At 48.8% G+C, this 25,922-nt stretch overlaps 1 protein-coding gene across 13 annotated transcripts in view; it reads right to left on the reverse strand.

The window, feature by feature from the left end:
* The window catches only part of PPP1R12B (protein phosphatase 1 regulatory subunit 12B), an 85,923-nt gene that overhangs the window by 34,824 nt on the left and 25,177 nt on the right, over positions 1–25,922 (reverse strand). For 10 of the 13 annotated variants that reach the window (XR_014879929.1, XR_014879933.1, XR_014879932.1 and 7 more), the window contains exons 7-19: positions 24,882–24,961; positions 24,193–24,338; positions 23,326–23,435; positions 22,356–22,553; positions 21,320–21,402; positions 19,569–19,694; positions 14,750–14,935; positions 14,057–14,242; positions 3,307–3,397; positions 2,691–2,861; positions 1,819–2,002; positions 1,168–1,280; positions 620–664 (exon numbers count right to left, since the gene is read on the reverse strand). Coding sequence is in view for 8 of the 13 variants with exons in the window: in XM_085210425.1 (XP_085066551.1) it covers positions 620–664; positions 1,168–1,280; positions 1,819–2,002; positions 2,691–2,861; positions 3,307–3,397; positions 14,057–14,242; positions 14,750–14,935; positions 19,569–19,694; positions 21,320–21,402; positions 22,356–22,553; positions 23,326–23,435; positions 24,193–24,338; positions 24,882–24,961 (1,719 nt within the window). In the remaining 5 variants the exon portion in view is untranslated. The remainder of the gene's footprint in view (positions 1–619; positions 665–1,167; positions 1,281–1,818; positions 2,003–2,690; positions 2,862–3,306; positions 3,398–14,056; positions 14,243–14,749; positions 14,936–19,568; positions 19,695–21,319; positions 21,403–22,355; positions 22,554–23,325; positions 23,436–24,192; positions 24,339–24,881; positions 24,962–25,922) is intronic. The other 3 variants (XM_085210430.1, XM_085210432.1, XM_085210431.1) reach the window with 2 other exon arrangements.

The following is a 25,922-nucleotide window of genomic DNA, read 5'->3' on the forward strand; positions in this document are numbered from 1 at the left end:
TCTACGTTTGCACATCACACTCTGAGAGCCTGGAAATGTACTCAGCTCTAACAATGTTGGAGTAAGTCATGTTGTCAGGCTCAAATGTGTTTTAGACAAAGACAGACGGCAACAAAAGAAACCAAGTCAATTTGGAAGGACTCAACAATTATTATGAAGAGAGAGCCTCGGAGGATAATGAGACTATTGCAATAACAGAGGAACAAAGAACAATCTCTGGTGTGTTGCTTGGCAAGACAATCTCCTGCACAGCAACAAATCCACGAGGAGACGAGCACAGATTTTAGAAACACAAAACATGCCATCCAAACCAACGTGGCCAGGATGATGCTGAGACACAAGGTCACGGGCTGTTGGTCTTTGAGACACCTGGCAGCCCTGCTGTGTGGACACTGCTCTGACAGCTCTCTCCGTAGCACACACTTTCTCCTGTGTGGAGCAGATTTTGGCACTCGGGTCTGCCTGCAGATATTCTGCATCTTTCAGTAAGCAAACTGCTCCCAGCTCCCTGCCATTGGCTCCTGAACTTCTCATACGAACAAAAGCACGACCACAGGAGAGTTACTGCCACCAGCACTCAGGAGCAAAGCACTGTCTGTTTGGAGATGTTTTCACTCACCCGAGTTTCCTTCACTTCCTCATTTCCATCAACGTCGTCATCATCCTAGGATGAAAAGCAGATGCTATCATGAGGCAGTCTTGGAAACAGTTGTGTTGCTTTCTTTTTTTTTTTTTTAATATCATAGCAAGATGTTATTTATGATTTGATGTTACAGCTACAAACACTTCTACCAAAATAAGTGAGTTAAGTGCCCATCGAGCTCCTTTGGCTGATCATCAGGTAACATTAGGTGACCCAATGCCCACTTAGAAGACCTGAGTAGTGGAGAAAGCCTTACTCTCAAGACTGCTACTGTGATTTGAGTGCTCCGGAAGGCTCATAAAAAAAAAAGCCAGGCCTTTCGGAGCTTACTTCTTGGATTCTACATGGACCAAAGGGTGATGTGATTGCTCTGGAAGTGCCAGTCTGAAATAGGAGCTAGAGAGGGACGGACCAAAGGGAAATCAACTGATCTGGAAAAAAGTCTTAAGCTTGGAACTGGAAGGAAATTCGCTCAAAATATTACAAAGCAAGTTTCACTTCTCTAAGGAAGAACCCAAACTCACATCTTTTGTTGAGAAAATGATGCCAGTGCCTCTTCGCCTCTCTTTTGGCCGCCGTCTCTCTCGGATCGACTGCTTGTTTGCAGATCTGTCGTCCACATCTGCGTCTTCGCACTCTAGCCAAGCAAAGAAAGACTGCTTTGGTTTCAGTGATTTACATCCGCACTTCTGCTAAGGCACTACGTTTCTTTTCAAGCCAGTCAAGGTCATTCTGGCTTGTGTTACATTACAGAGGAGTGAGTAAACCAGATAAAATGGAATCAGAGCGCCCTGCTACATCTGGCTACTCACGTTCCTTCCTTTATCCAAAACCAAAGAGATTACACTGCCTGTCAGCTCTCACCAGATCACCACAGCGTACTTCTGTTCTCAGGACAAATTATAGTAGCAAAATCAGTGCCCCAGCTCTAAGATCTAAATACGACACAGACTCATGTTAGTTAGTTGTTCAAAACGGAAAACCCTTCTATCCTCCTCTTCTACAAGCAGTGGGCTTTACCCTACGTTATTAACACACAACATCTGTTTTTTGAGATGGCAGCTTCCCATACTGCATCCCTCGGAACACGTAAACTTCGTGAATATGCAATGCAAGTTCTAAAACACATCAAAATCCCTGAGCTTCCAGTCGCCCTCCTCCTGCTGAGCACATACCGTTCTTCTCCATCTCTGGGGCTGCAGCTCTGAAGTCTGCTGGATTCACAGAGTCAAGACCCAGATACTTATTTGTTCGAGTTAGGTAAGAGCTTGTATAAAGGAGAGGAGCTGACGTAGAAGGAGATACGGGTGTTGTAGGTTTGTCTGCTTGCACCGGGCACCTTAATCGCCGATAGACAGCCTATAAACAGACAGACACGACAACAAGTTGGCAAAACGAGAAGGAAGCAGAAGACTGGGACTTCAGGCAGCCGAGTAACCTGTCAGAGGGTAATATTTCCTTCACACATCTGAAAGCCATCAGCACCATCCACCAGGTCAGACGCAGACTGGAACAAACATTAACAGCACTGTGCAGCTACGTACATAAACACTGTATAGTTCCTTTGCTAGGAAGCCTAGGATGACTGCCCTTGCCCCCACTGCCAGTAACACAACAAATGAGTTATCTCAGAAACAAATGATTTCGAGTGAAAAAAAACAGGAGTGATGGAAGGGGGAGAGCACTGGGCTACCCAGCTTTCCACTGCACCCAGAATATCTGTGCTATGATGGAAGGAGAAAGCCTCAGCCCAATCTGCACAGTAAGCATGGATCCAGGCAACAATGCTCTCGTTAGTCTTCTCACTCCACTTCTATGATTTACAGTTCTGCTTTTTGGTAAGAAATAGAGGAATGCAATTCTTGGTGGAGAGCAAAGGAACACCTTAACCCTCATATGTGCAACCCCTCTGAGGCAAGGATAATCCTCAGCATCTCTCCAGCACATCTGTCCCCTTAAAATAAACAGGAAACCTCACAAGAATTTCTCTCAGCTAGCCTAAATGCTTCATCAACACAAGCAACGAGAGGCCAGGCAGGAGGTTCACCTCCTCATCCGTATTTCTGCTCCACCGCGTGCGGGTCTCCTGCCTCTCACTGCTGTCCTCAGCAGGCTCAGAGCTCTCAGCCTTCTCACTCTGCTGCTCCTGGGCCTGTCGTTCTGCCCGGGAGCGGCTGAAGGTTCTCTCTGCCTCCTGAAGGTCCGTCAGCGTCACACCCTGCAAACAAAGAAAAGCGAGCGTTTCTTAATTTGCGCCATTACATTTCAGCTCTTCCGGCTCACGCGGCAAATTTAAGGCGCTCAGCGGGCTTCTGCTCCGCCAGCCCGATGCCTGTGGGCCCCAACGTTATGCTAAGACACAACAAGCATTTTGTTGCCTTTCCCACACTTCTCAGTGCAAGCACAGCGTCAGAGCAACCCAAACATTCACGATCAAGCTACCAACTAAAGGCACCTATTCTGCTGTTCTGAAGAAATGAGGGCTTTGTAATCCCGCTTCCACGTGCTCGGAGGAGTACTTTATAATAATTCCATCCGTGTGTTTTTATCAGGATCTCCCAGCGCTGTCAGGGCAGACAAGGCCCTCACACCAAGCAGTCATCTAACAGCACAAGTCTTGCTTCTTCGCACAGCAGCTCTTCTCACCCATTTCCATCCCTCACCTGTGTGGATCTGCGCGTCTGCCGGGCCTGCCTGGACCGTGCCTTCCTCAGCGACTCCGCCTCCTCATCCCGCACCGGGGTCAGGTACGACCTGCAGGGAAAGGAACAACAAAAAAAGGCAAAATAAAGGTTAAAAAAGAAAGAAAAGCAGACGGTCTGCCCTCCCGACTGGGTGAGCTCCAGAGCTGTTAGTCTCTTTTGTATCCACAAACATCATTTGAGCTCTGTCTGCCAGCACTGCTGCTGTCATCTGCTCTGGGCCATCCTTCCTACGAGCAGGGATACAGAAATGCACACATCTCCTCCTCCTAGTCGGGGTATTATTTACCCCATCCGTTTCTTACTACTCTCATTAGCAAAAAAAACCAAACATCTCTGGCTCAGATGTAGATCTCAAGAAAGAAATCCTGCACTGGCACATTGCTCAGACCCTCCTTCTTGCATTATATTCACCATCACATCCCTGCAATCTGCTGCCTTCATCAGTATGAAACCCATCATAGCAGAAAGCAGCAGAACCGCAGGCACCACACAAAGGAGGAACATGGTGGAAAGGGTTAAGGAAGGAAAGAAATGACCTCCGTGCACTGGAGTAAAGCGAGCCCCTCGGTACCGACAAGCACACAGCTACCAGAGATTGTGCCACCACTGGATTCCATTAAACCCGGGAGATCTCAGCATTATTCACATGAAAATATCTGAACTGAACTCTGCACAGGCGCTCGCAGAGGAGGAACTTAAGAGGAATTCAGCAGTGCTGCAGCAGAGCACGGCGGTGAGGCTCATTTCCATACCGGTGGATTGGCTTCCATCTTAGCAGAGATTAATTAGATTGGATCCTTCAGCCTGGCTAATGGGGAATGATGATTAACGCCGTCTCACAGTAGAAGAACCAGAGTGTCTGAAATGAAATGTTCTTTTGTAGGTCTATCACTGCCACGGGTTAGCAGAGCATCAAAGATGTAGACAGGTAATTAGCCAAGAAAGGGATAAAGATCTATCGAGGAATACAGTTCGTTTGCCCTGGGATTCTTTGCCTGGTTTGCCCTCTGCAGACCATTTTCCCATGTAACGTAATGGGCTGAACAGACTTTTCATCTGATCCGGCAATTTATTGGAAAGATTACTGACTTTGCTGCACTACCAATGAATCCCTGAGGCTGAATCATTCCAAAATCATCTGCCCCGCAACTTTCAGCCCCCTCTTCACGACCTCACGCCCAGCACTGATTTAGCAGGCGCGGGGCTGGCAGCACTGAGCAGAGGCTCCCATCAAAGGCTGTCAGAGAGCTGTGGGTGCCCCAGCTCCAGAGGCATTCAGGGCCGGGTTGGACGGGGCCCTGGGCAGTGACCCAGCAGCTGACAGCCCTGCATGGCACGGGTTGGAGCTCCACGGAGTTTCAGGTCCCTCCCAGCTTAGATCACTTAATGGGGCTTCCCCTGGCTGCACAGAGGTACAGTGCTCTGCCCCTAAGGGTCAGTGTGGAAGCTGGAAGAAACCAACCCAACAACCACGGTGTTGTTCCACCTGATAAGGCAGGCCCTGAACTGCTTTGAGTGTACAAGGAGGCCGAAGGCCCACCCATGCTGGGGCTGCAGGCGATGGATCCTGTTCTGGGAGATGGCTGCAACGGAGATCATAGAATCATAGAATCACCAAGGTTGGAAAAGACCTAAAAGATCATCCGGTCCAACCGTTCAGATGATGTCCTCAGCTGGGCTGCCCACACCGAACTGCACTTCCAGGCTGCAATTCGTCACCTTCAGCAAGAGCTGATCATGTGAATGCATTGCAGAGCAGCTCATTTCTTCCCATTGATTACCCAGACAGAAACACTACCTGTGATGGATGTTCCAACAGTGGAAGTGCCTAAAATTCAGAGCGATGATTGCCTCCTAAGAATTTGCTGCTTCGTGAACAAAAACCTGCTGTTTGATGTGCAAAAGCTTTGCTGCTCCTAATTTTGTAGACAAGTAGCTCTCTTTGCTCCCCTTCATGCTGTGCAAATGGGCTGCCCAGGTAATGGCACATTAAGGAAACAATAAGCACTTTCTGCAGCTTTTGACACAAGTAGGATAGTTGCTCTTTGCAGAGCATCCAGAAGCAATGAGCCACCTACAGGAAGAGTGCATCTGTCAAATGCACTGCTAGCTAAACTCAGAGCAGTAGTAAAAAAAAATATCCTGAAACACACCTATCAAGTCACGGTGTAGCTAAGCAAGGTGGGCAGCTTCCTGAAACAGCTTTGCATTGGTGGAACTTGGATCTCATGCTTTGGAGGACTGAAGGACTCAGCAGCGAGAGCACAGGAGCCACATGCATGCAGCGAGGAAGCAGAGGAAGGAGGAGAGCAACTCTGCCCATAGGAGGAGGACCCAAGGCACAGGAGGTGGTGCTGGGAGAACACAAGGATTGCCCAGGAACGCTCCTGCTTCGTGTGAGCAAGGTGAGATTGCTGCACGTGCGAGCACAGCGAGAGGAATGACATCTTGTCTCTTACTCCTGCTCCTTCCCACACCTCCCCTCTGCTCCTCCACAATTTATAAAAAATAGGAGTATTTTAAAGCATCGTTGACAATTTTGCATCCGACCTGCAGCAGTGACTTAAGATTCAGGTGAGCACATTTTGCGAGGCAGGGCGGCACGGCTGGGGCCGCAGCTCTATCGACTGCTGACTTCTGCTTTCCACTGACACGATTCCCTGCTGCTTGGAGCTCACCCAAGGCCATCTTACAAGCACCAGGTAAACGAATTTTCTGATACAAATCAGCAGAGCCGCTGCACAGCGACGCTGCTGCTTTCTGTGAGGAAGCAGCCACAGCCCATTTCTTTAGTGATGAAGGAAGGTGGCTGTGCTGCATCGCTTCAGATGCAAACAGCAGACACCACACCTGCAGGAGTGACTGAAAGGAGGCAGCAAGCTGGGATGCAGCCACACAGCAGGGCTGGGCTGAGTGCTGCGTGAAGAGCAATGCACTGCTCTCCAAAGCAGGAGAACTGCAGATCACAGCGAGCTGAAGGAGACAGACAGCAAAAGTGGCATGTAAATTTTGATTTTTAAGTGATATGATGCTTAATGAAGTGCACTATCTCTGCCATCCTAACTCAAGCAAATATCATATGGTCCATGCAGATCTTTAAGGAAATGACCCAATACGTTGTGTTTCCTTGCAAAAAAACAATTTTTACTGTTAATTCTTTTAATTGGGGCACTATGACACAAACATGGATCCCAACTGCTCACCAGCAGCTCAAGTAGCAGCAATGAAACATGAATAGAAAGGCAGAGGCCAAGTAGGGCAAATGACAGCCTGGATATCCGAGCTGGCAAACCAAGGATGCAACACCAAATCTGCAACAGAGAATCTGTGCTGCAGAGAAAGGAGATGCCATGGAGGGACGACTGCCATGTAAAGGGTGAACGGCGCAGAGTAAGAAGTGCCAATCTCTGCTAACAGACACACAGATAATGTGACTCTCTGATTCCTCAGTTCAAATCCTCCTTCTGGTTCAGGAGTCTGCACTCCCAGACACAACACCAGGGCCATATCAGAAGCCAGGACGAGGCTTGTGACTCCTCCAGCTCTGGGGGAGATGGGTAAGGAGAGCCAGGCACGGGCGATTTGTTAGCACACAGATGGCAATCCATCCTATCCAGCCTATCAACATGTTTGGAAAAGCTTTTTTGCAAAAGCACGAGGCCACTATTCAAAACCCTGCAGGCATTTCAAACATCCTGACCACACAGATCTATCTATGTAGCTGTATGCTGATCAAAGGATGGAAGAAAAGCCCGGAGAAAATCTGAAGCACTGATACAGCTCCTCTGGAAGCGACTGGAAAAGTACAGCATCCCAGCAATGCAATCCTACAGGCTGGAAACTTGCCATTAGCTAAGGAACTATCCATAAACTGGGGAGGGAAGAGCAGCAAGAGCAGGTTTCATAGGAAACAACACTGACAGCAGTTCCAAAATACAGATCCCTAAGTTAGACGTTAAAGCAGCAAATCAATCATTGATAGTTACATGAGGACAGCTGGGCAGCACGCTCTCCTGCACTCACATCCAGCAACAGGTTTCTCCTCTTTGCTGTTTATTTATGCGTGCATCAGCTCACAGCCAGTGGAAACTTTTGTCACAGAAGTTGCCATAAAATGTCTGGCTATAATGCAGCAGAGCATTCAACAGGCAGGGGAGAAGGATGACACATCCGACTGCAAACGATGGAATGGGGACGAGGGGGGCAGCCAGACAACGCTGGGGTATTTAATAAGCAGAGGACAAAAGGATAACAAGATTTCAGAACCACACTCTTAAAAGCGCTCTGCAGCTGTCCTGAAAAGGCTCCTCTGAGCATTTCCCATTCCCAGGCCTTTGCTCTTCCCTCCCATGCTGGTCCCGGCTGTTGAGAGCTGTCACTGTGTTCCAATCCAACCTGTGAATTTTCAGCTCACGGAATCTCAAAAGCCTGAATTTCAATCACCTCTTTACAGTCTGATTTGCAGGTTAAGAAGCACAGGATGAAATTCTGTCTGTGACAGCTTCGCTTTGCCCAACGCATTCAGGTGCTGATCTGAGAGATTATGAGACTGGTGATCTCTGTCACCTCTTAATCACAACAAGTCCCCTTCATCCCTCCTCAAAACTCAGCCTTGATGCCATGTTTACAATGGTTTGAGGTTGCAGTACGGCAGCTGATGTTTGAGGAGCACTTCCACCCTGCCTGTGCTCATCCCCTTGTGTGCTGCTCACGAAGCAGGGCTGCTCCTGCAGGGCAAACAGCTCGGTGCCAGCCCTCCGCAGGCTGCACTGCTGCGGTGCAGAGCAACGAGAGGCGCTCTCACTCAGCCCTGCTGCTCCTCTCAGCCCCACGTGCCCTGGGTTTCCTCTGCAAGGAAAGGAAAATCAGTGCTGTCACCTCCTGAGCCACGTCTGGAGCGAGGGGACCCAGCGCACAGGCTGAAGCTTTCCCATGATCAATGCTTTCCCTTCGTATCAACGGAGGACCCTCAGCATCACAGTGATCACGGACCTGAAACTGACACCCTTGTCTGGAGGCGGTTTGCTGGTGCTCTGAATCTAGATCCTTCCAGATATCTAATGGATACATTTCCCCTTTTTCTGAAACAACAGCAAATAGTTCAGGATTTTTTTTTCTGCAAGAAAAAAAGCGAAGAGTGCTGCCAACACGCAGCAAGCCAGCAAGACGTCCTCCCTGCTGAACTTCCCTTCAGTTATCGAATGCAATTAGCTGCAGTCTCACAAGAGCAAAGCCTTCCAGGCTGGAATACCTGGAAACTGGTTTGTGTTCAGCACACCGGGTGCCAATACCCACTGCTGAGCCGTGCATCACTGCATCACAGAACAACAAACACCACTGCCTGCAGCGCTCAGAGGATGGACCTCCGTGTTTAAAAACTGCTGCCCAAAAGAGAAAGGGATGAAACTCCACCTCCTGCAGCAGACAGGCAAAGATGCACGTGCCGTACCTCCCTCGGCATTGCTCTCTCCTTCTGAAGCAAGCAGCAAGTCAAACAGTGGAATGTGACATTTTAAACGACCTCGAGCAGTCCTATTACAGCCTTCCCAAAAGTTGGTTTCCATGTTGAGACAAGGCAGGACATCCTCGAATAAAATGCACTCAACACAAATCTGAGTGTCTGCCAAACTGCCCTTCACAGCCACCAAACCCACAGAGCTCGCTGGCCGTGAGGAGCACTCAGAAGCCTTTGCAAAGCGCTGCGCTGGCTGGCAGCACTGCACGGCCTTCGGCTGCCACCCCGTGGAAGGAGGCACTGAGCCGCTGCCTGCAGAGCTTCAAGGGATGCACGCAGGCACGAATCAGCCCCGCTCAATTACTGAAAACATCACCGAATGTTTATAACGTCTAACAGATTCCCATTTCCTACCGAGCTAAGGTTGCAATTTCTTAGCGTGTGCCAGAGGCTCCGGTTCCATTTCATGACTCCGCTGTTCTCAGGAACAGAAGATTTATTAAGTTGGCTCAAAAACTCGTTCTGTAGCAGTCCCTAGATCAGTGCTTGGCTCTGCCCGCTCCTCCACCTTTAGCATCCACGGGTCGGAGCTGTGGAGCAAAGGATTGGGCGGAACAGCTGACTCTGTGCTCAACAAACTCTCAGCCGGACCCTCACACAGCACGACCACAACCATTCCAGGTTCGCTCTTTAGTTTAACGCCAGTGACACGTCAGAATCCTGACCAGTGAAGACCCACACCCTGAAGTCCAGGTGATGCTATGCAGATGGAGCTGGAACCCATGAACAGAGTTCCTATTAGATTCAATAATTAAATCTGTGAAACACATTATGGGTGGCATTAGTAGGGAAGGAGGAATCGCACACAAATTCTGCACGTAGGAAGGGACGAGGAAAGGCAGCTTTACCTTCTGCTCGCTCCGTGCCGTCAGGCTGCTCTTACATTGCTTAGCTCAAGCAGTGCCTGCTTCATTTCCTTGCCCATTCCTGGAGGATCCCGCATATATTCCTGCCTGGAGTTAGCAGGCCAACCTCCCCCCCGAGCTCCTCCGCCCAACTCAAGTGCCAAAATTGCCCCTTCCTTCCCCTGAGCACAGCATCAGCCGTGGGCAGCTGAGCACACACCTGCTCGCTCGCCTTGCAGGAAGGCAGCTCAGCAGTGACCCCATCCCACACCCCGACCTTTTTCCAAATAAAAATGCAGGCTGATTTCTGATACAGCAGCAGCAGCCGCGCTGCTTCCCAACATGGAAAACCCAGCGGCCCCAAGAATTCCTGCCCTCCCACGTCATCTGCACCAGCAGCCCTTTAAAAAAAGGACAACTTTATCTGAAAGCGATTAGCTGCAGAAGCAGGGCAGATAAAGGCTTTCAGCAGCAGGTGCCACATGATTGCTCACTTCTTCCCAGGACCTTTTAACTTTTCGTTTTCCACTGCCTGGCACAGATGGGAGCTTCCCTTACCCATCCCCAGCACTCAGGCTGCCCAGGGAACTGTGAGCACTCAGCGAAGAGGATGATGAGAAAACACTGCTGTCACAGGACGACGTGGCAGCAACACAGCACTCACAGCTTTCTCCATCGGTTGCTCTCCAGTGATGTTTAAGCAGCTGTTGAGTTCATGTTCCATAGTTTAAGTCTTTAAGAGATCAGGATCTCACTGTGGTTTTGGTTTATGAAGTAAGAAGGGTTAATGTACCAGGCAACCCCACTCACCCTGGAGGAGTCAAGTTCTGAATTTGGACAGGAATCACGAGGCAAAAGGACCGAAGGACTTGCCAAAAACTGTTCATCTAATAGTGCTGGTGGAGGAGGATTCAGTTATTAATATATTATTAATACACACTACTATAATTAGCAGCTGGATCCTTAGAATGAAGAATGGATTCCTCTTGGGAACAAAGCAGAAAAGAGAAATATTTGCCAGGCACATTTACCTTGCGTGTCAGTGAACTTTCCTCCAAAAACATTTCTAGGTGAAACTTTAGAGGGCGAAATGCTAAACTGAGCACAGCCCTCAGCCCCTCAGGAAATGCGCCCACCTCACTCTTATGTTTATCTGTCTGAAAATCTGCCCTGGGTACATAAGGCAGGGACTGCTTCCCACCTCCATCAGCTCTCCTAATGGTGAGCTGCAACCTTCCTGACAAACAGGAAGAACGCACACAACTGCAATTGTACAAACAAAGTGAATGGGGGGGGGGGGAAAAAAAGAAAAAAGAGGAAGGACAAATTAAATTCCTAATTCTGACCCAAACAGATAAAGCTTCAGTTCAAGAATCACAGAACCGAGCACAGGGGCGGCACTGCCCTGCAGTTCTTGGGTAAAGAGTTCATCGTCTGCATATCCAGGCACGGAAGTGACGGGCTGATGGTTGGACTCAATCAGCTCAGAGGTCTTTTCCAGCCTTACCGATTCCACGATGCTCCGGGCTGTGCGATGCCCTGGGAGCTGCACAGCAGGCTGAGGTGAGGCCGCGAGCCCCCAGAGCTCCCTCGCAGAGCTGCGCATCGCACAGCACTCACCGCATTCAGGCGGTGGCCCCAGCGCTGCGAGGATGAGATCACAGCGCAACTCTGCAGAGCGGCTGCCGGCACTAGAGGGCGCTGTCCTCTCGCATAAAGGAGCTCGGGCAGCAGCGGGACCCCCCGAGCCCAGCAGCTGCTTGCAGCACTAGAAACCAGAAAGGTGTCGGTTTGCACTGGGAAGCACAGGACGGGCAGGAGATGCTCTGCGCACAGCACCCCTCTGTCTGTAACATCCCCAGAGCCGGGGCTGCTCAGCGCTCAGCTGGACAAATGCATTTGGAACGTGAGATTGCTCCGCGCTGCCAAGAGATCAGCAGAACGGCCCAACAGCACCGCTCAGCACCGGCTGCAAAGTGCCCACAGAAGAGAAGAAAGCGACTGAGTGCACAACGATTGGCTGGGGAGGATGGCAACCTTCCAACCCGCCCGCAGCACACTGCAGTGCTGCAGCATGGGGGGGGGGAGCTGCGGGGGCTGTGTGAGCCCTGCATGCAGTGCTGCACTGCTGCACTCACAGCTCCAGCAGGGCTGTGCTCAGCCGGGCACACAGCACACGCATCGCTCCTCTGCTGCCTCCTGCTTTCTTCTTGTTGGTTTTTCCTCTCTTCTCCCCAGTTTTTTTTGAAGGTGTGGGGTTTGACTCGTGATTTTCAGCTACCTGACCAAAGCAGGGAGCCAGGAAGGAGATGGAGGAGAAACACCCCAGAGGAAAGGCGATGGTGGGCCAGGGCCAACCTGCTGGCTGGCAGAGGATGCCAAACAGCAGCACGGAGCGCTTTGCTGTTCACTCCTCCCCAGACCTCACGGTCTTCTGCTTTAACCTTTGGCTCCACACGGATAATTTAAGGCTCCAAGTTCTAAGACATCCCTGTGATCTAATATTAGATGATAAGCTTGTTTATGTTTTTGTTGCTAAGAGAAAGCTGGAGCTTTGGAAACACTGAAGCAGACCAAATGCTACTACAACAGCTGCCGGTGGGAACTGAAATCCATACAGTGCTTCCTTGACAACTGCTTGCCATTTTCCTTTTTTATTTGGTTTTACTGAACTCGGCCTCCTTCCAAAATCAGCCTTCCCCATGTAGGTGACCTCTGCTGTTTCTCTAAGAGCACATTTCCTAGTTCAGAGCACGCAGGCAGTTACCCCACCGGCGGATCCAGCTCTCAGAACAGACGCACACGAGGTTTCCTCTGCCCTTCAGCACAATGCATCACTGCTGCATTTTTTGCTCAGTAGTTTCAAAGCTCCTCTTGAAGGTGGGAGGAATTTTCTGGCTTTTACCTCTGCATCAGCATAATTCATAAGAGATGGGTCACTAATAGGAAGAACGCAGGAGACAAACAGATCTCCTATATTATTTATAGGTTCTGATGTGGCAATAAATGCCGATGCAGTAATATTAATAGATGCTCTTTTTGGCATTTACGAGTACTGTCAGTCAGGTTCTGCGTCTGCAGACAGTGCCAGAAGTCCAGGGGGGTTGCAGAGACCATTTCTCCTGGGAAGAATCCAAAGCCTCCGCAGCTTTATTCTGGGTTTGCCAAAATAGAGACACTGTCATGAGAAGGTCTGAGGTGTGAACAGGGAGCACAGCACACGCTCTGCGCTCTCCCATGGTCTCTTTGCACCACAGGTATCCTTTGGCAGCTCACCTCAATTCAATTGCAAATGACACCGAGTCAACTGACCGCCAGCAAAAAGCCCAGGGGCACACAGAGGCACTCCAGGCAGTAAATGTTCAGTGTCCCTACAGACCCAAAACGACAAGCTGCAGTAGCTACGTCCAATTATTTCCCTGCATACAGAGCTGATGAACGCGGTTCAGCCTGCGGTGCCTTCCAAGCACTACCTGGGTTAGCTGTGGGAAAAAAAAGGGCCTGGACAGCCTTACAAATCTGAGTATTTTCCAGCAGCACAGAGCAGCCTTCCTTCTTGGATCTGCTGCATCTGAAGCAGGGAGAAGCCCACAGAAGCACGCGCTCTGTGCTGGAGGGTCCCACGGCTGACTGCAGGGACAACCAGAAAAGTTTACCTGCTTGCAGGAACAAACAGGGATCACTTCATACTCTGTACTTAAATGCACACGGGAGATTTCCTTTGAAAAGAGCATCAACTGATCCAGGCTTATGCTTCCTCAGTCTTAGGATAACATCACACATTCAGACTGATACAAAGTGCTGCTACTGCTGGAACAGCCTTGGCTGCACAGGGCAGGCTTCAACCTCCACGCTGAGTCTTCTTTCATAGCCAACAGAAAGCAGCAGATGCTGCTGGAGCGCAGTCTGTTCCACCTGCATCACACAGCTCGTGCTCCAGCAGCGTTTGCTTTCCCCCACTAACAGCAATACAAGGACATCCCCAGTGGGCTCAGCAGAGGGATGCACTCGGTCTGAATGTATCTCAGTGCAACGCCCTTTTTAGGAGGGGATTCACACTACAGAACCCCTGAGTGCTGCCTTTCCTGTACACAGAGGTCTCAGACTGAGATGAGTAGCAGAGGTGACTACTGAAGAAAAAGGCTGAGACACACTGAAAGGACAAGCAGGCACATCCCCAAACTAAATGCAACCTTCAGGTTCTGAACTGATCACTGAAGGCAGAGCAGGGCCAGCAGGCTGCGGCTTCACGCAGCGCCTGAGGAACAGCTCTGCCACCCCCACCAGCACCGCCACGCCAGATGTGACCACAGAGGAGGAACCAAAAGCCCCAGCACTGCCCACTGACCTTCTGCGCTCCCTGGCTTCCTCAGCAGAGCAGTCCTTTCCTGTGGTTGAGGCAGCACCGGCACTCGCATTACCGTTAGCAGAGCCGCGTACAGCACGGTTTGTGATTACACCTAGGGGGGTGCTAGCAGAGAGGCCCTCTGTATTTTTCTCTACGGCAGAATCAGTGTGTTGCCTGAAAGGGGCTCTGAAATAGAGAAGACATAATGGAAAGCAAAGCAAGTCAACTCAACTGCTATCCGAGACCACCGCTTCGAGGGAGCACCAGCAGTTCATCCTCCCTGTTCTGGGTTGGTGTTAGCAGAGGAACTGCACACATTCAAACCGGTTTATAAAAACGTGTAGAAGAACAAGCAGGAAGAATTCAGAGTTAATGACCGCATCCCCGTCTGCAGCAAAAATTATTACAAAAATGTAACTGGTGAACAGGCAGAAGGGATGAACTCCAGAGCTCGGATGCTGAATGCTGGAGCGCAGCCCGAGCAGCGCTGTGTCACTGCAGCAGGGCAGGAGCGTGAAGCTGAGCTCACACGTGAGCTGCTAACTGCATCCTGGTGCAAAACCTGTCCACTGCAACCACACTGCAATCTCTTATCAGCAGTTCCCGTATGGAAGTACATTTCCAATCCATAATCCAGAACTGAGACCTTCCAACCCAAGTGCTGACTTTGTGCAGCGTTATCTCAGCTGTTACCTGGTGTGCTGGCAGGTGGATGCAGAAGTGTTCGCACCGAGAGGTGTGGGGCAGGCAGAGGCAGGTTGCCACGGGGTGCTCAGTGAGGTAGATGAACCAATGGCAGTGGGTGAGGTAGCTAGAGATGTATTGCGACTGGCTGAAATGTAGGGACTGCTGAGGTCACTACTTCTACCAAATGAAGCACTGTAAAACATCACAAAATCAGGTCCTTCAGAGCACAGTAAACATTCAACAGAACATCCCCACAGCTGAGCTCGCAGCTGAAAAGGGAGTGAGTATTACATCTTAGCAAAGTATTACTCCTTAGCAAAGGAGATTATGGCACACCGGAGATGCTGCAGATCAGCCACAGGCAGGCTGGTGTGGCAGCACACCTTTCAGATAAGTGCAGCTGAGTTCCAAGGAGAGAATAACAGTGGATCAGGGAAGATCAGGGAAGGGAGAAGTCCTGCCGTGGCAGAAGCTGCACGCAGAGTGATGCTGTGGATGGGGAATGGTGGGGATGATGAGCAAGGATCAGGGAGCAGGGAAGGAGCGAGGGACAGCAGCAGGCCTGGCTGCATTGCCTCCCAGCGATGCCCGGGGTTTCCAGGTTTAAGGACCTGCTTTCAGTGGCTTAAAGATATCAGTTCAGGCTCTAATCGGGCACACATGGCACAAACTCTGTGTCTGGAACAATCACCACCAAAATCGTCCCAAAGTATTCAAGAATGAGCAAAGGAAATGCATATTTTGCCGTTTTAATGCAGAACTCTCAAAACCGTTTCTACTGAAAAGCTGTAAGTGCTCCTGCTTTGAAGGGCTTTCATGTGAGGATGCACCCTTCTGCTTTTTCAGAAGAAAATCTCCTGAAGTGAGATTAGTTGTGCACCTCTAAGAACAGATGATGAAACGTGGCAAAAATCTCTGTATCACGTGCACCTCAGCCCCATATCCAGGCTGCTTGTTGATGGCACAGAGAAAACAAGCACGCATTCATGATCTGGGATCCTGACACACCCAGCAACTGGTATTCCTGGCTGCTACTGGTCAGACTGGGCTGTCTGCAGGATGAATCAAAGGCTGGGAAGGCTTCGTCTCACCTCCTGCATCCTAATGACTCCCATGCAAGCACACATGGAGGAAAGTGGTTGACACAAAATGCACCAGGAGGAAAAGCTGACCGAGAGGAAAAGCCAGGACAAAGAACTGCAGGTTTATGGGAAAGGCAGGGTAAATGGGCTGGAACTGGAAGTCAGCACTACAGCAAGAGTCAGAGAGAGCAGCCCGAGGCTGAAATAAAACTTGCAAGGGACAGAACAACAGCCAAGGACAGGAGGTCGGAGGAAGGATTCAGTCCAATTCACGTAGGCACTCAATCTGCAAATTAGTTTTCTATACGCCAAGGCACCCAGCCAGCCCAGCCGAGCAGCTGGTCCCTACACAGCCAGAGAGACTGGAGCATCCTGGAAGGCCTCCATGGGGAGGAGCGTTGCATTTGGGCTCTTCAGCTGATGGCTGCTTGCCATATCCAGGTCGCAAAGGAACAAGCAACTTATTGTCACCAGGTAGCAACCTCCACTGGACCCCAAACAAAGCTTCCTCTGGCAAGGCGGCCCCTGCCCTGAGCACAGGGGAGCAGGAAGTCGTTTTGGAAGGAACTGCCTCTCGTTCTGGGCTCTCTGCACCAGAGGAAAAGCCTTAAAGGAGAGTGAGAGCAGGGAGCTAAACCTGGCTGCCGTGGGCGTGCAGAGAGAGCAGCCGTGACGTCGCAGAGATGAGGGGGAGAAATCAGGGCCTGCCGTACTGAGAGGATGACAGCAGTGGAACATGCGCCAAGGGAAGGAATGAGAGGAGGAGCCTGGAAAATGGTGGTGGCGGTCCTGGGGGAGCAGGGCTGGTGTGGCACCATCCGAGGAGAACACAAGGCAGAGAGGCTGCGGTGCAAAGGGCGGCTGCAAAATTGAGGAGAAACCTGGTTGGGAAGGGAGGAAAGGGGAGGGTTATGGAATAAGACCTGATAAGTGCTTCAGAAGGGAAAAGGTAGCGGCTGGAAATGGGAGACAACAGGATGGAAGGAGCACCAGGTGCCTGGAGAGCAGAGCTGTGAGGGAACTGAGAGGGGAAGAAGGAACGGAGGAGAAGAGCGTGGCGATGGCACTGTGCCCCTACATCCCCTTGCCACCTCCCCTCCCCATCACCTCGCAGGGGTGGCATCACACAGCTCGAGGACCCTCAAGCATTGACTCAATGCGAACAGGACCAGAAAACTGCAATACAGAGTTTAGCTGGAAAATCTAGTTATTAACAGTTACGTTCCTCTGAAAAAGGAGGATTAGGAATTTATGCTAAAGAACCCAACAACAGAAATAAAGGCATTGACACACTGCTGTTCAGTCTCTAACAGATGACCTAACTATGACCCCCACTCCTTAATTAAGGATTGCTGAAAGCCAAGGCAGGGGAGGAGGCTGCTCTGAAGCCATTTAGCTTCAGCAATTGGATCTCCAAAACCGGTTGGTGATGGGAGCTGGGGCTGCAGGGACTCCACGGCCTGACTTGCTGTGATGGTTTTTATGCCAGCAAAAACAGTAAGGATTGCCTGCAAGTATCTAAAATGAAGAAAGTAACTGTAAAAGTGACTTCATTTTGGTGTGAGGCGTCTCTTACAGCTGATGTCAAAGGAAGGATGCTGAATTAATTCAATCTGCAATGTTAGTTTTCCTCCAAACACTTCAGCTGATGTGAACTGGCTGTTCAAAGGTCAGAACGGGCTGTCAGAAAATGGGTCTGTGCTCTGCTCCTTAGAGCTGCACCCAGAGAAAGGAGGAGTGACAGACCTGACCATTAGAGAAAGAGGTTTAACATTTGCTTCCACTGAAGCTGAAGAGCATTTGTAAAATTACTGCAAGCTCTTTTGTTCCCGTGGAGCAGAAAAACCATTTTCAACACCTAAATGTGGTCTGTTGGTGGTGTTTACCCTTTGTTTGGGGGTGACACCAAGCACTCAGAACATAACTGGGTATCGTTTCGGGGATCAGTTAAACACTAAGGTAAAGGGGAAAGCAGTCATCCTGTCAGCAACGTGCAAGTATGTCGTGTTCACTTTAATTCTCTCTCAAAATGAGCTTTTATCCTCCAGAATTGTTTTCCAAATACTAACAACACTCTGCTGACAAAGAGCCTACAACGGGCAACATGTTCTGCTTCTCATCTCAGAGGTGACGTAAAAGGGAGGAGAAATCTGTACGATTATGTTTCATTTCTCTGTGCTCCTCTACAGAAAACCATTAGGGGACAGAGAGCAAATGGATCCCAGTTTTACTGTTTGTGAAGTCACACAGAACTGCTGATGTCTGTAAAGAAGTGCGTGTGTCCCTGCGCTTCATTCCTGAGTTGGCAAAGCATCTGTCATTGCTCATATTCCAGCACCCTCCTACAGAAGGCCAGAACTCAGCCTATGTGAAAAGATGTTTTTTTATTAGCAAAACATCACTGCCAGCCAAAGCCTTTGCTGATCTCTGTGCAGCCTAACCAAGGAAATACAGCGCAACTGTGTGAATGTGGCACTAAATCTGATTCTGGATCAGGTGAGACAAACAGGCAATGCTTGTGAAGTTTCAACAGTCATTTCAGTGATGTTGTGGGCTGTCTCAGACCAGGGAACAGCAAGGCATGCCAGCTGCAGGAGGCCAAAGTTTTCCGATGCAATCAGCTGCTGCTGGTTGGATGCCTTTAGAGAGCCATGCTGCAGAGGCTGACCTGTCATCATGTCCCAGGATAGATGTGAAGTCACTGGAATGGATCAGCAGATCAGGAAAAGTCTGCTGCCTGAAGTGGCTGTTTCACCTTTTGTGGAAATGGGTCTCTGTGCTCTCAGCAATTGGACAGACTGTTCCAGAACAGGACTTACCTCAACCAGAAGTACTAGAACCCAAAAAGTGCAACTGCTCCATCTCCAGCACAGCTATTTAGTTCAGAGTCTAGAATTTTGTGGAACATAATCTAAAATCCTGAAACATTTCTGCTCTTCTCCTTAAGCACAAATGGCATTGCAGCACAACACATTTACACATGCTGGTTTGCTGGTTTCCAGCAGCAGCTAAAATAAAGGTGATGCGATGGAGCAGTACTTGCACAAAGGGCTGACCTTCCTTTTCTCAACGTGGACAAAAGCTCAGAAATGAATTATTTGCCCCATCACAGGAGGCCATTCATTCACCTCATTCAGAGAAGGCCACTACCTGCTGCTCCAGGAAAACTGAGCCTCCCCTCCCAGAGGGGTAAAAGACACTGACAGGTGTGGAAGTTACAAACGGGACACTTTTCTGATCCTGCAGGGCTACCAGCAATCAGTTGCCTCTACAATTTCACATACACTGTGCAATCTCTGCCCTCACTGCCACAAGGAAAAGGTTGCAGACATCGGCCGTGCTGTCCTAAATCACCCATAAGAACACTGCCATTTTCCTGATAGCATTAATGCCATAAGCAGGTACAAACATCAACCAAAACTAGCACTAAGCTACAACTTACCTGCTAACAGCTCTGTGAATGCTGAGTTCAGACTGTAATTACTTTATTTTCTTTTTATGACCAATTTTCCTTTTATTATCGAACCATAACATTAACATAAAACTGAGCAAAAACATTTTGTGTACGAAGAAAAGTATTTTAATTCAGCCCAACCATTTATAACCAATAAAAGCGATGGTCTCTAAGGAGATCATTCAGCACGACGGACGCTGACAAGCCTCGATTCGTATTTTCTGCTCAAGGCCTGATGCAACGAGCAGAGGGAGGCATGCTGACAACACAGGCAGAGAACTGGGCTTACCTTTTCAAGTATGTAGATACGTAGGTAGGAGGTGCACCAGAATGGGGAGCTTCATTTCCCTTTGATTCATCCCTCCACGGCTGCCGGGTGTAGGAGCCGCTCCGCACGATGTTAGCAGCTGATTCTCTAATGCAGGAGAGAGCACAAAGTTTGTTTAGGAAACCTCCCGGACTCTGCTTCTGGCTCCTGTACAGCCCCAGCACAGACCCTTCCCTCACACCCACCTGCACACATCGCTGCTTACAGGTGGCAACTGTCTGAAACACTTGTACTGCTCAGTTTCTGTGATCATCAGCTGAATTACTTAAGGATCGGAAGAGGATGTGATATTTTGCATGAATATCCTTTTCTAGTCCAAAGACTTGCAACTGAGGTTTAGATTGGCCATAAATTTAACGTAACGTATTAAACAGCGTCACCTTGTATGGAGCAGCACGGCACAGATGGAACAGGCACAAGGAAAATATCTGTAACTAAACTATTAATTCTCTATCGTGCAGTGATAGAAGTAAAAGCCGCACGGGATGAGAAACCCTCTGCTATATTTAGCAGTATAAAACAGACAGAATATTTGGCAATATCTAAAATCACTTGTCAGTTTATGGATCACGTTATCAGCAGCCACAGTTACCTATTTATCTGAAACTGGGGCTGCTTTTCCTAAACCACACTCCAGCAGTACGTCCTATCCTGCTCTAGCTTTGGACAGGACCTTGAGCCCACAGTTGACAACCATTTTTCAGTTGCAGTGTCTTTCCAAATGCCCTTTCAGACATCTGTGGTTCTAAGAGGTGATATTCAGCTGTTTTGAAATGAAGGAATATCAGAAGAAAGCCTGTCCTGCACAGTGCATCTGGGCACCATCTGTTTGTGCAGCCCAGTCCTCCTTGCTCTCTGCTTTACAGAGCGAAGGACACTTACCAGCACTCAGCTGGAGATGCCACTCAATCCAAGCCACTGCCAAAACCACTCAGGCTTATCAGTCATTCGTCTGCTCCAGCCCAAATCCCAGCGCCAGCTGAGATTAAGCAAGAACACAGCAAGGAGGGTCCAGCAAAAGAGCAGCAAAGAATGTCAGCCTGTGCTGAAGCTCTCCTGGGGGTCACATCCTGGACACCTCTGTAATTGCAGATCACAGAACTGCTCTGTGTGTGTCTGCTCACCACTGGCTGAACATGAGGCCAGCTGAAATTCTCCTCCACACCACGAGTAACTGGTGTGAATGGCTAATCTCTACAAATACACCTTGATATACTGGGCATTCGTCCCACTTATACTCTGGTTCTGCCCAGAGGCAACTACAAACAACCCTGCAAAAGCAGCCCCTGCAACATATACAGCTCTGCACGAGAGAGAGTTCACAAACTCAGTGACTCAAAAAGTGACAGATGTATGAATAAAAGGAACTGAAGGTAACTACAGAGCAAGTGACAGAAGTACAGATGTAAGAGCTGCAAAGTCAGACACTTGCATACAAAATGATAAATGAAAAAGTAAGCATTTACCTAGCTTCCCAGATGGAGACAATACATGTACACATATTTATATATATAAATAGTGATACAGGGGTGGAGAAAACAATCACTTGTCCTGCTTACCTAAATGAAAGGCAACACAGTAGAACTTACTGTAAATACCTGTGCAGATAGGACTGCTAGGAAAGATATGAAGCTTTAATATAGGAAAAAGACATTCCACAGGAACTGCCTGCAGGATTCAAGCTGAGCCTTCAGTCAGACATTCAGTCTCACCTGTTTTCTTTCTCCTCTATGTCACTTGCACTGCTCAGTCTTCTGGGGGCTATTGTGGCTAGATAGCTCTTGTTCTCTTTATCCTGATAAACAAAAGTAATTCAGCTGTAAATCTGATATACCTGCAGCACATTCAGCCACAAATAAATTCACTACCAGATTCAATCACAGAAGTATTTTCCTGTCTAAGGATAACTTGTTTGGGGCTTTTTCTTGGGCAAGAAATGTGACAGCATAAAAATATCCACCTTAAACATGGTTTCCTGAACAACATGTTAGCAAATGTAAGCAGCTTCTAATTAGAACTACTTCAAAATGGGCAGCAGTTACAGCTAGTGAATACATGGAATGAGATTCACAAATACAGCTGGTGGATCTACTCAGGTGATGAGGAAGGAGAATTTCCACTGCAGATATGTGCTACTGTCCGGATTTGATATTTTCTGGTGAAGAATGGGCTGTGCCAGATTGGCAGCCCACCTGAAACTGAGCAGGAAACAGGTCAAGGGGGCACAGAACTCCAGTCCTGCAAGGACAGCTGTGTCAGCAGTGTCAGTAGAAAAAGATGCATGTGTGCGTGTATACAATAGAAAGAACCAGAGACACCCACATTTGTTCATCTCTTTGAAAGGGTTGATAACAGCAGGACAAGGGGAAATGGTTTTAAATCGAGGGAGGGAAGATTGAGGTTGGATGTCAGGGGGAAGTTCTTCACTATGAGAGCGGTGAGGTGCTGGAACAGCTGCCCAGAGAGGCTGTGGATCCCCGTCCATCCCTGGAGGAGTTCAAGGCCAGGTTGGATGGGGCCCTGAGCAGCCTGGGCTGGTATTAAATGGGGAGGTTGGTGGTCCTGCGTGTGGCAGGGGGTTGGAGATTCGTGATCCTTGAGGTCCTTTCCAACCCAGGCCATTCTGTGATTCTATTATAGATACAAACCCAGCAATAAGTGAAAATTAAAGGGAAACTGTCTTCAAACAGCAAGGTAAACATCTCAACTGGGATACACCACTAACTCTTTGTGAAAGACGAGCCAAACCTTGTCTTTGCTGTCCAGTAACGCAGATATCCGAGGGGTGGACGAAGATCGATAGATAGAAGCAGCCTTATCTCTCTGTGCCTCACGGGGGGCAGTGACTTCGCTCAGTGTGTTGTGGCTGCCAGTCTTCCGCAGACCCAACCGCCACGAGGAGGGCGACTCATCCTTCTGCTCGTCTGACCTGCCGAGCCAACTGAACTGCAGAGGGGACAAGGAACAAGAAGGTGAGAGCACTGCAAGGGGATTTTAGTTCTGAGAAATGCTTCAGTGGGCCTCGCAAGTGGGACTTGGCAGGAATCGTTTTCCCTCTGGCATAGAACTGGTACTTCATCTTTGCAACAGTGCCTGCTGCCCTCCATATTCTGGTGCAAAAAGAAACCAGGAGCTAAAATACACATCCTAGGCAAAACATGGAGCCTCCCAGTGCCATCTGGCTGAGTGATGCATGAGCTGGAGAATTCAGATAAGATTTCACTAACTGGTTCACCTTCGCAAAGCCTTCATAGCCTGGCTATCTAGTCAGAGGCAAACTTTATCTTCTCTGCTTACTGGGCTGTAATGTTGTGTCACTGAATAAACAGGGTTTGGCAAGTGACACGCTTCAGGCTAGGATGCCAAATTCAGTGCTGATACCTCAGCATAACCCTTTGGTGAAAGAGCTGCTGGTAAGAGATCAGCATCAGCTGTCTCAGAACTGACAGCAGCACACAACAACTGTGGCAAGTCAGGTTTCCTTGTGAACACCAGGATTTGTTTCAGAAAATAAGAATCTAGAAGAGGCATTGTATCATACAAATATCCTCCTCTGTGCTAGACTTCTATTGCTGCTTCTAATGCAGCATCTTTGCCAAAATTGAAGCTGACTCTCAGAGGCAATTCAGGAAAGCACAACAGTATGCAGAATGCCCATTTCCCAGCTAACCCTACTGCTTTCAAGCACTGTTCCAGTCCCCACTGATTCCAAACTCACCCTTCTGGCAGATGCAGTGAAGGAGTTGGACTCTGGTGGTGGTATTTGCTCAGTGATGCTGGGCCTGGATTCATGGCTGGAGTCGTTGGCAAAGGACTCTTCCTTCCTTTCTACAGTTTTTAAGAAAACACAAACGTTTCAGTATCACATCTTTCAAGGCCCTTCCTTATAGGCACTCAAGTTCAGAGTTGCCGTGCCCTAGGCATGTCTTAGACCGCAAAGATGATGCCAAACCTAAACAAGCATTACTTCAAGGAGGTTTTCTACTCACTGCAAACCTTTAGAGCTTCATTCCATGGTAAGAAAATCTTCTCAAAATGAAGGCCTGCCTCTAGGTCAGACCACTCACCAAACACAGCCTCATTCTACACGCCTGGGAAATGTCCTCCCTACATCAACAATGCAATATTTTCCTCTCCCAGCAATGAGTGCCTCTCATAGTCATTGTTTTGAAAAAACAAATAATAGGTGTAAGCATCCAAACAGCACGAGCAAATGAGGTATGTGCAGTGAACACAAATCTCGTTCAGCTGTCTTCTACCATCTTGCAGCACCTCAAGTGCTCATCCCGAAAATGGCCCACGAGGAAAAAAAATCCTGCAGTTTGAGAGCATGCCGTGTGCTCTCTTAAGTCCAAGTGAGATGGAAGTAGAAACTAAAATACCATGCATGGTGTGTTTCTGGAAAAATATGCTGATCTGAAAGTTGGCTTTTTTTAGTACGCTGGCTATATTCTTCTCTGTATATATAACTGAAGTGAGATTGCAGGATGCCTTTAACAACTAAGTAAAAAAAAGTGCAGTTCTCAAATTCAATTCCTATCACTGCCTGGCTAACTACTGAGCCTCAAACTGCGCTGTATCTTACCTGATTCCTTTTCAGCATCTGATTCTGAAACTTCGTCTTCTTCAGCTTCTTCCTCTTCTTCAGAGCTAGAACTGCTCGAGTCTTTGTTCTCTTCCTCCATATCTGTGGTCTTCAGCCTGTCTTCCTCATAGAGAATTTTCTCTTTGCTGTAAGAACCAGGAATTTTAAGGATTACCAAGTGAGTTATTTCTGAGCTCTACTTCTCAGGAACACACAGACATCATTTGCTATACACAGAAGATGCAAAGTGACAAAAATCAGTCTGTATGCTCTGCATCCCAGCCCTTCCAGCACTGCCCGTTTCCCACAGATTCCAATGCCAGTCTCTCATTTCCTAACTTTGTGGGCATTTCTCAGAGTGAAGAAATGTGGTCTCCTCTCTTTTCCTACGAAAACAATCCACCAGCAAGGCTGTATGGCTCTGCAGCTGCAAAGCAGTTCTCAGCCCAAAGGTCAAAATGATGATCAGGAAGGGAAGCTGGGGACCAAACTGCAGCCCAACTCCTTGTGCTGGCATTCAATGGGTACAGCAAGAACCATTTAATATGACATTTAGAAGAGGCTGAATTTGAAAGGAATCAAGAAATAAGCACAAACAGCAACAGACCTTTTAAAAGCAACTGACAGTTTACAGATGCTGCCCTATTACACCGTGCAGCTTGTTTTCAGAGAAGAGGAAAGAAACGTACTTCATGAAGACTCCACTTTGAGGTTTGCCATTCATGTCAGCTTCAATCAGCTTATTCCTCGTCTCCTTCTCACTTCGCAGCTGTCCGAAAGTCCAAGCAGATTGCAGAAAGAGAAAACAGACATCTTAGCATGGCATCCCAGCACACCATTAACATCCACGGTGCAAGGACCATCGTCAGCCTTGTTAGATGCAAAACACTGAATTTGCCTAGCACGCTCCTTCAGCAGGTGCACATCTGCAAGAGCGCTGCATGTCCTGGTCTAGGGCTCCATCAGCACGTAGCTGCAGACACACAGCCCGTCCTCAGCCTGCAGCTGCAAGGCAATAAGGCTCAGCAGGAGTCTGCAGCAGTCTGTGCTGAGACTCAAAGCTCTGCAGCTGCCCACCCACACACGGTGCTGGAGGTCCATCCACACGCAGCTGGACACCCCTGAAATCAGGCTGGATTCAGTTCAGAATTTGCTGCCTGTGTCCCCATTATGCACTTATAGTCAGAGGAAAGCATCCAAGTGTGCCCAGCACAGGGAGGGTGGATCTCCCACAAAGGTGGGCCGGCTCACTTTGAAGCCTGTCTCCTTTGTACCACGTCTAGCTGGGCTGCTCTTCCTTTTCGATAGAAGGAGCTGACAATGGCACAAGAAGGAAGAACTCTGGAAATTCAGAATGTAGGAGGAGGATTCTTCCCTTCTTTCCAGTTCTGCCAAAGCCAGCTGCATTCATTTAACAAATGGAGATGGCCTTTATCTAGTGCTACCAATCTGGAGAAGCAGGGGGGGTTACTATCTCTGCAAAGCAAGCCTAAAAATGGGTTAGCACACATCCAAAGAGGTCTTGTGGCTGTTTCTGTTGCTCTTCTTCTGAAGAATACATTTATCTGCACTATCCTGGTGCATCTGCATAGGAGGGAACCCACAATAAAGTGCTGGTAGTATTTATCAACACCTCATTTAGGGAGAAGCCGATTAATTTTTAAAAACTTTCTGTGAATGCTAAGGATGCTATTTAAGGGTGACAGCAGCTGTGCTATGATCAGAGCTCG

The sequence above is a fragment of the Meleagris gallopavo genome, chromosome 28 (genome assembly GCF_905368555.1).
Source record: "Meleagris gallopavo chromosome 28, MGAL_WU_HG_1.1, whole genome shotgun sequence".
Lineage (NCBI taxonomy): Eukaryota > Metazoa > Chordata > Aves > Galliformes > Phasianidae > Meleagris > Meleagris gallopavo.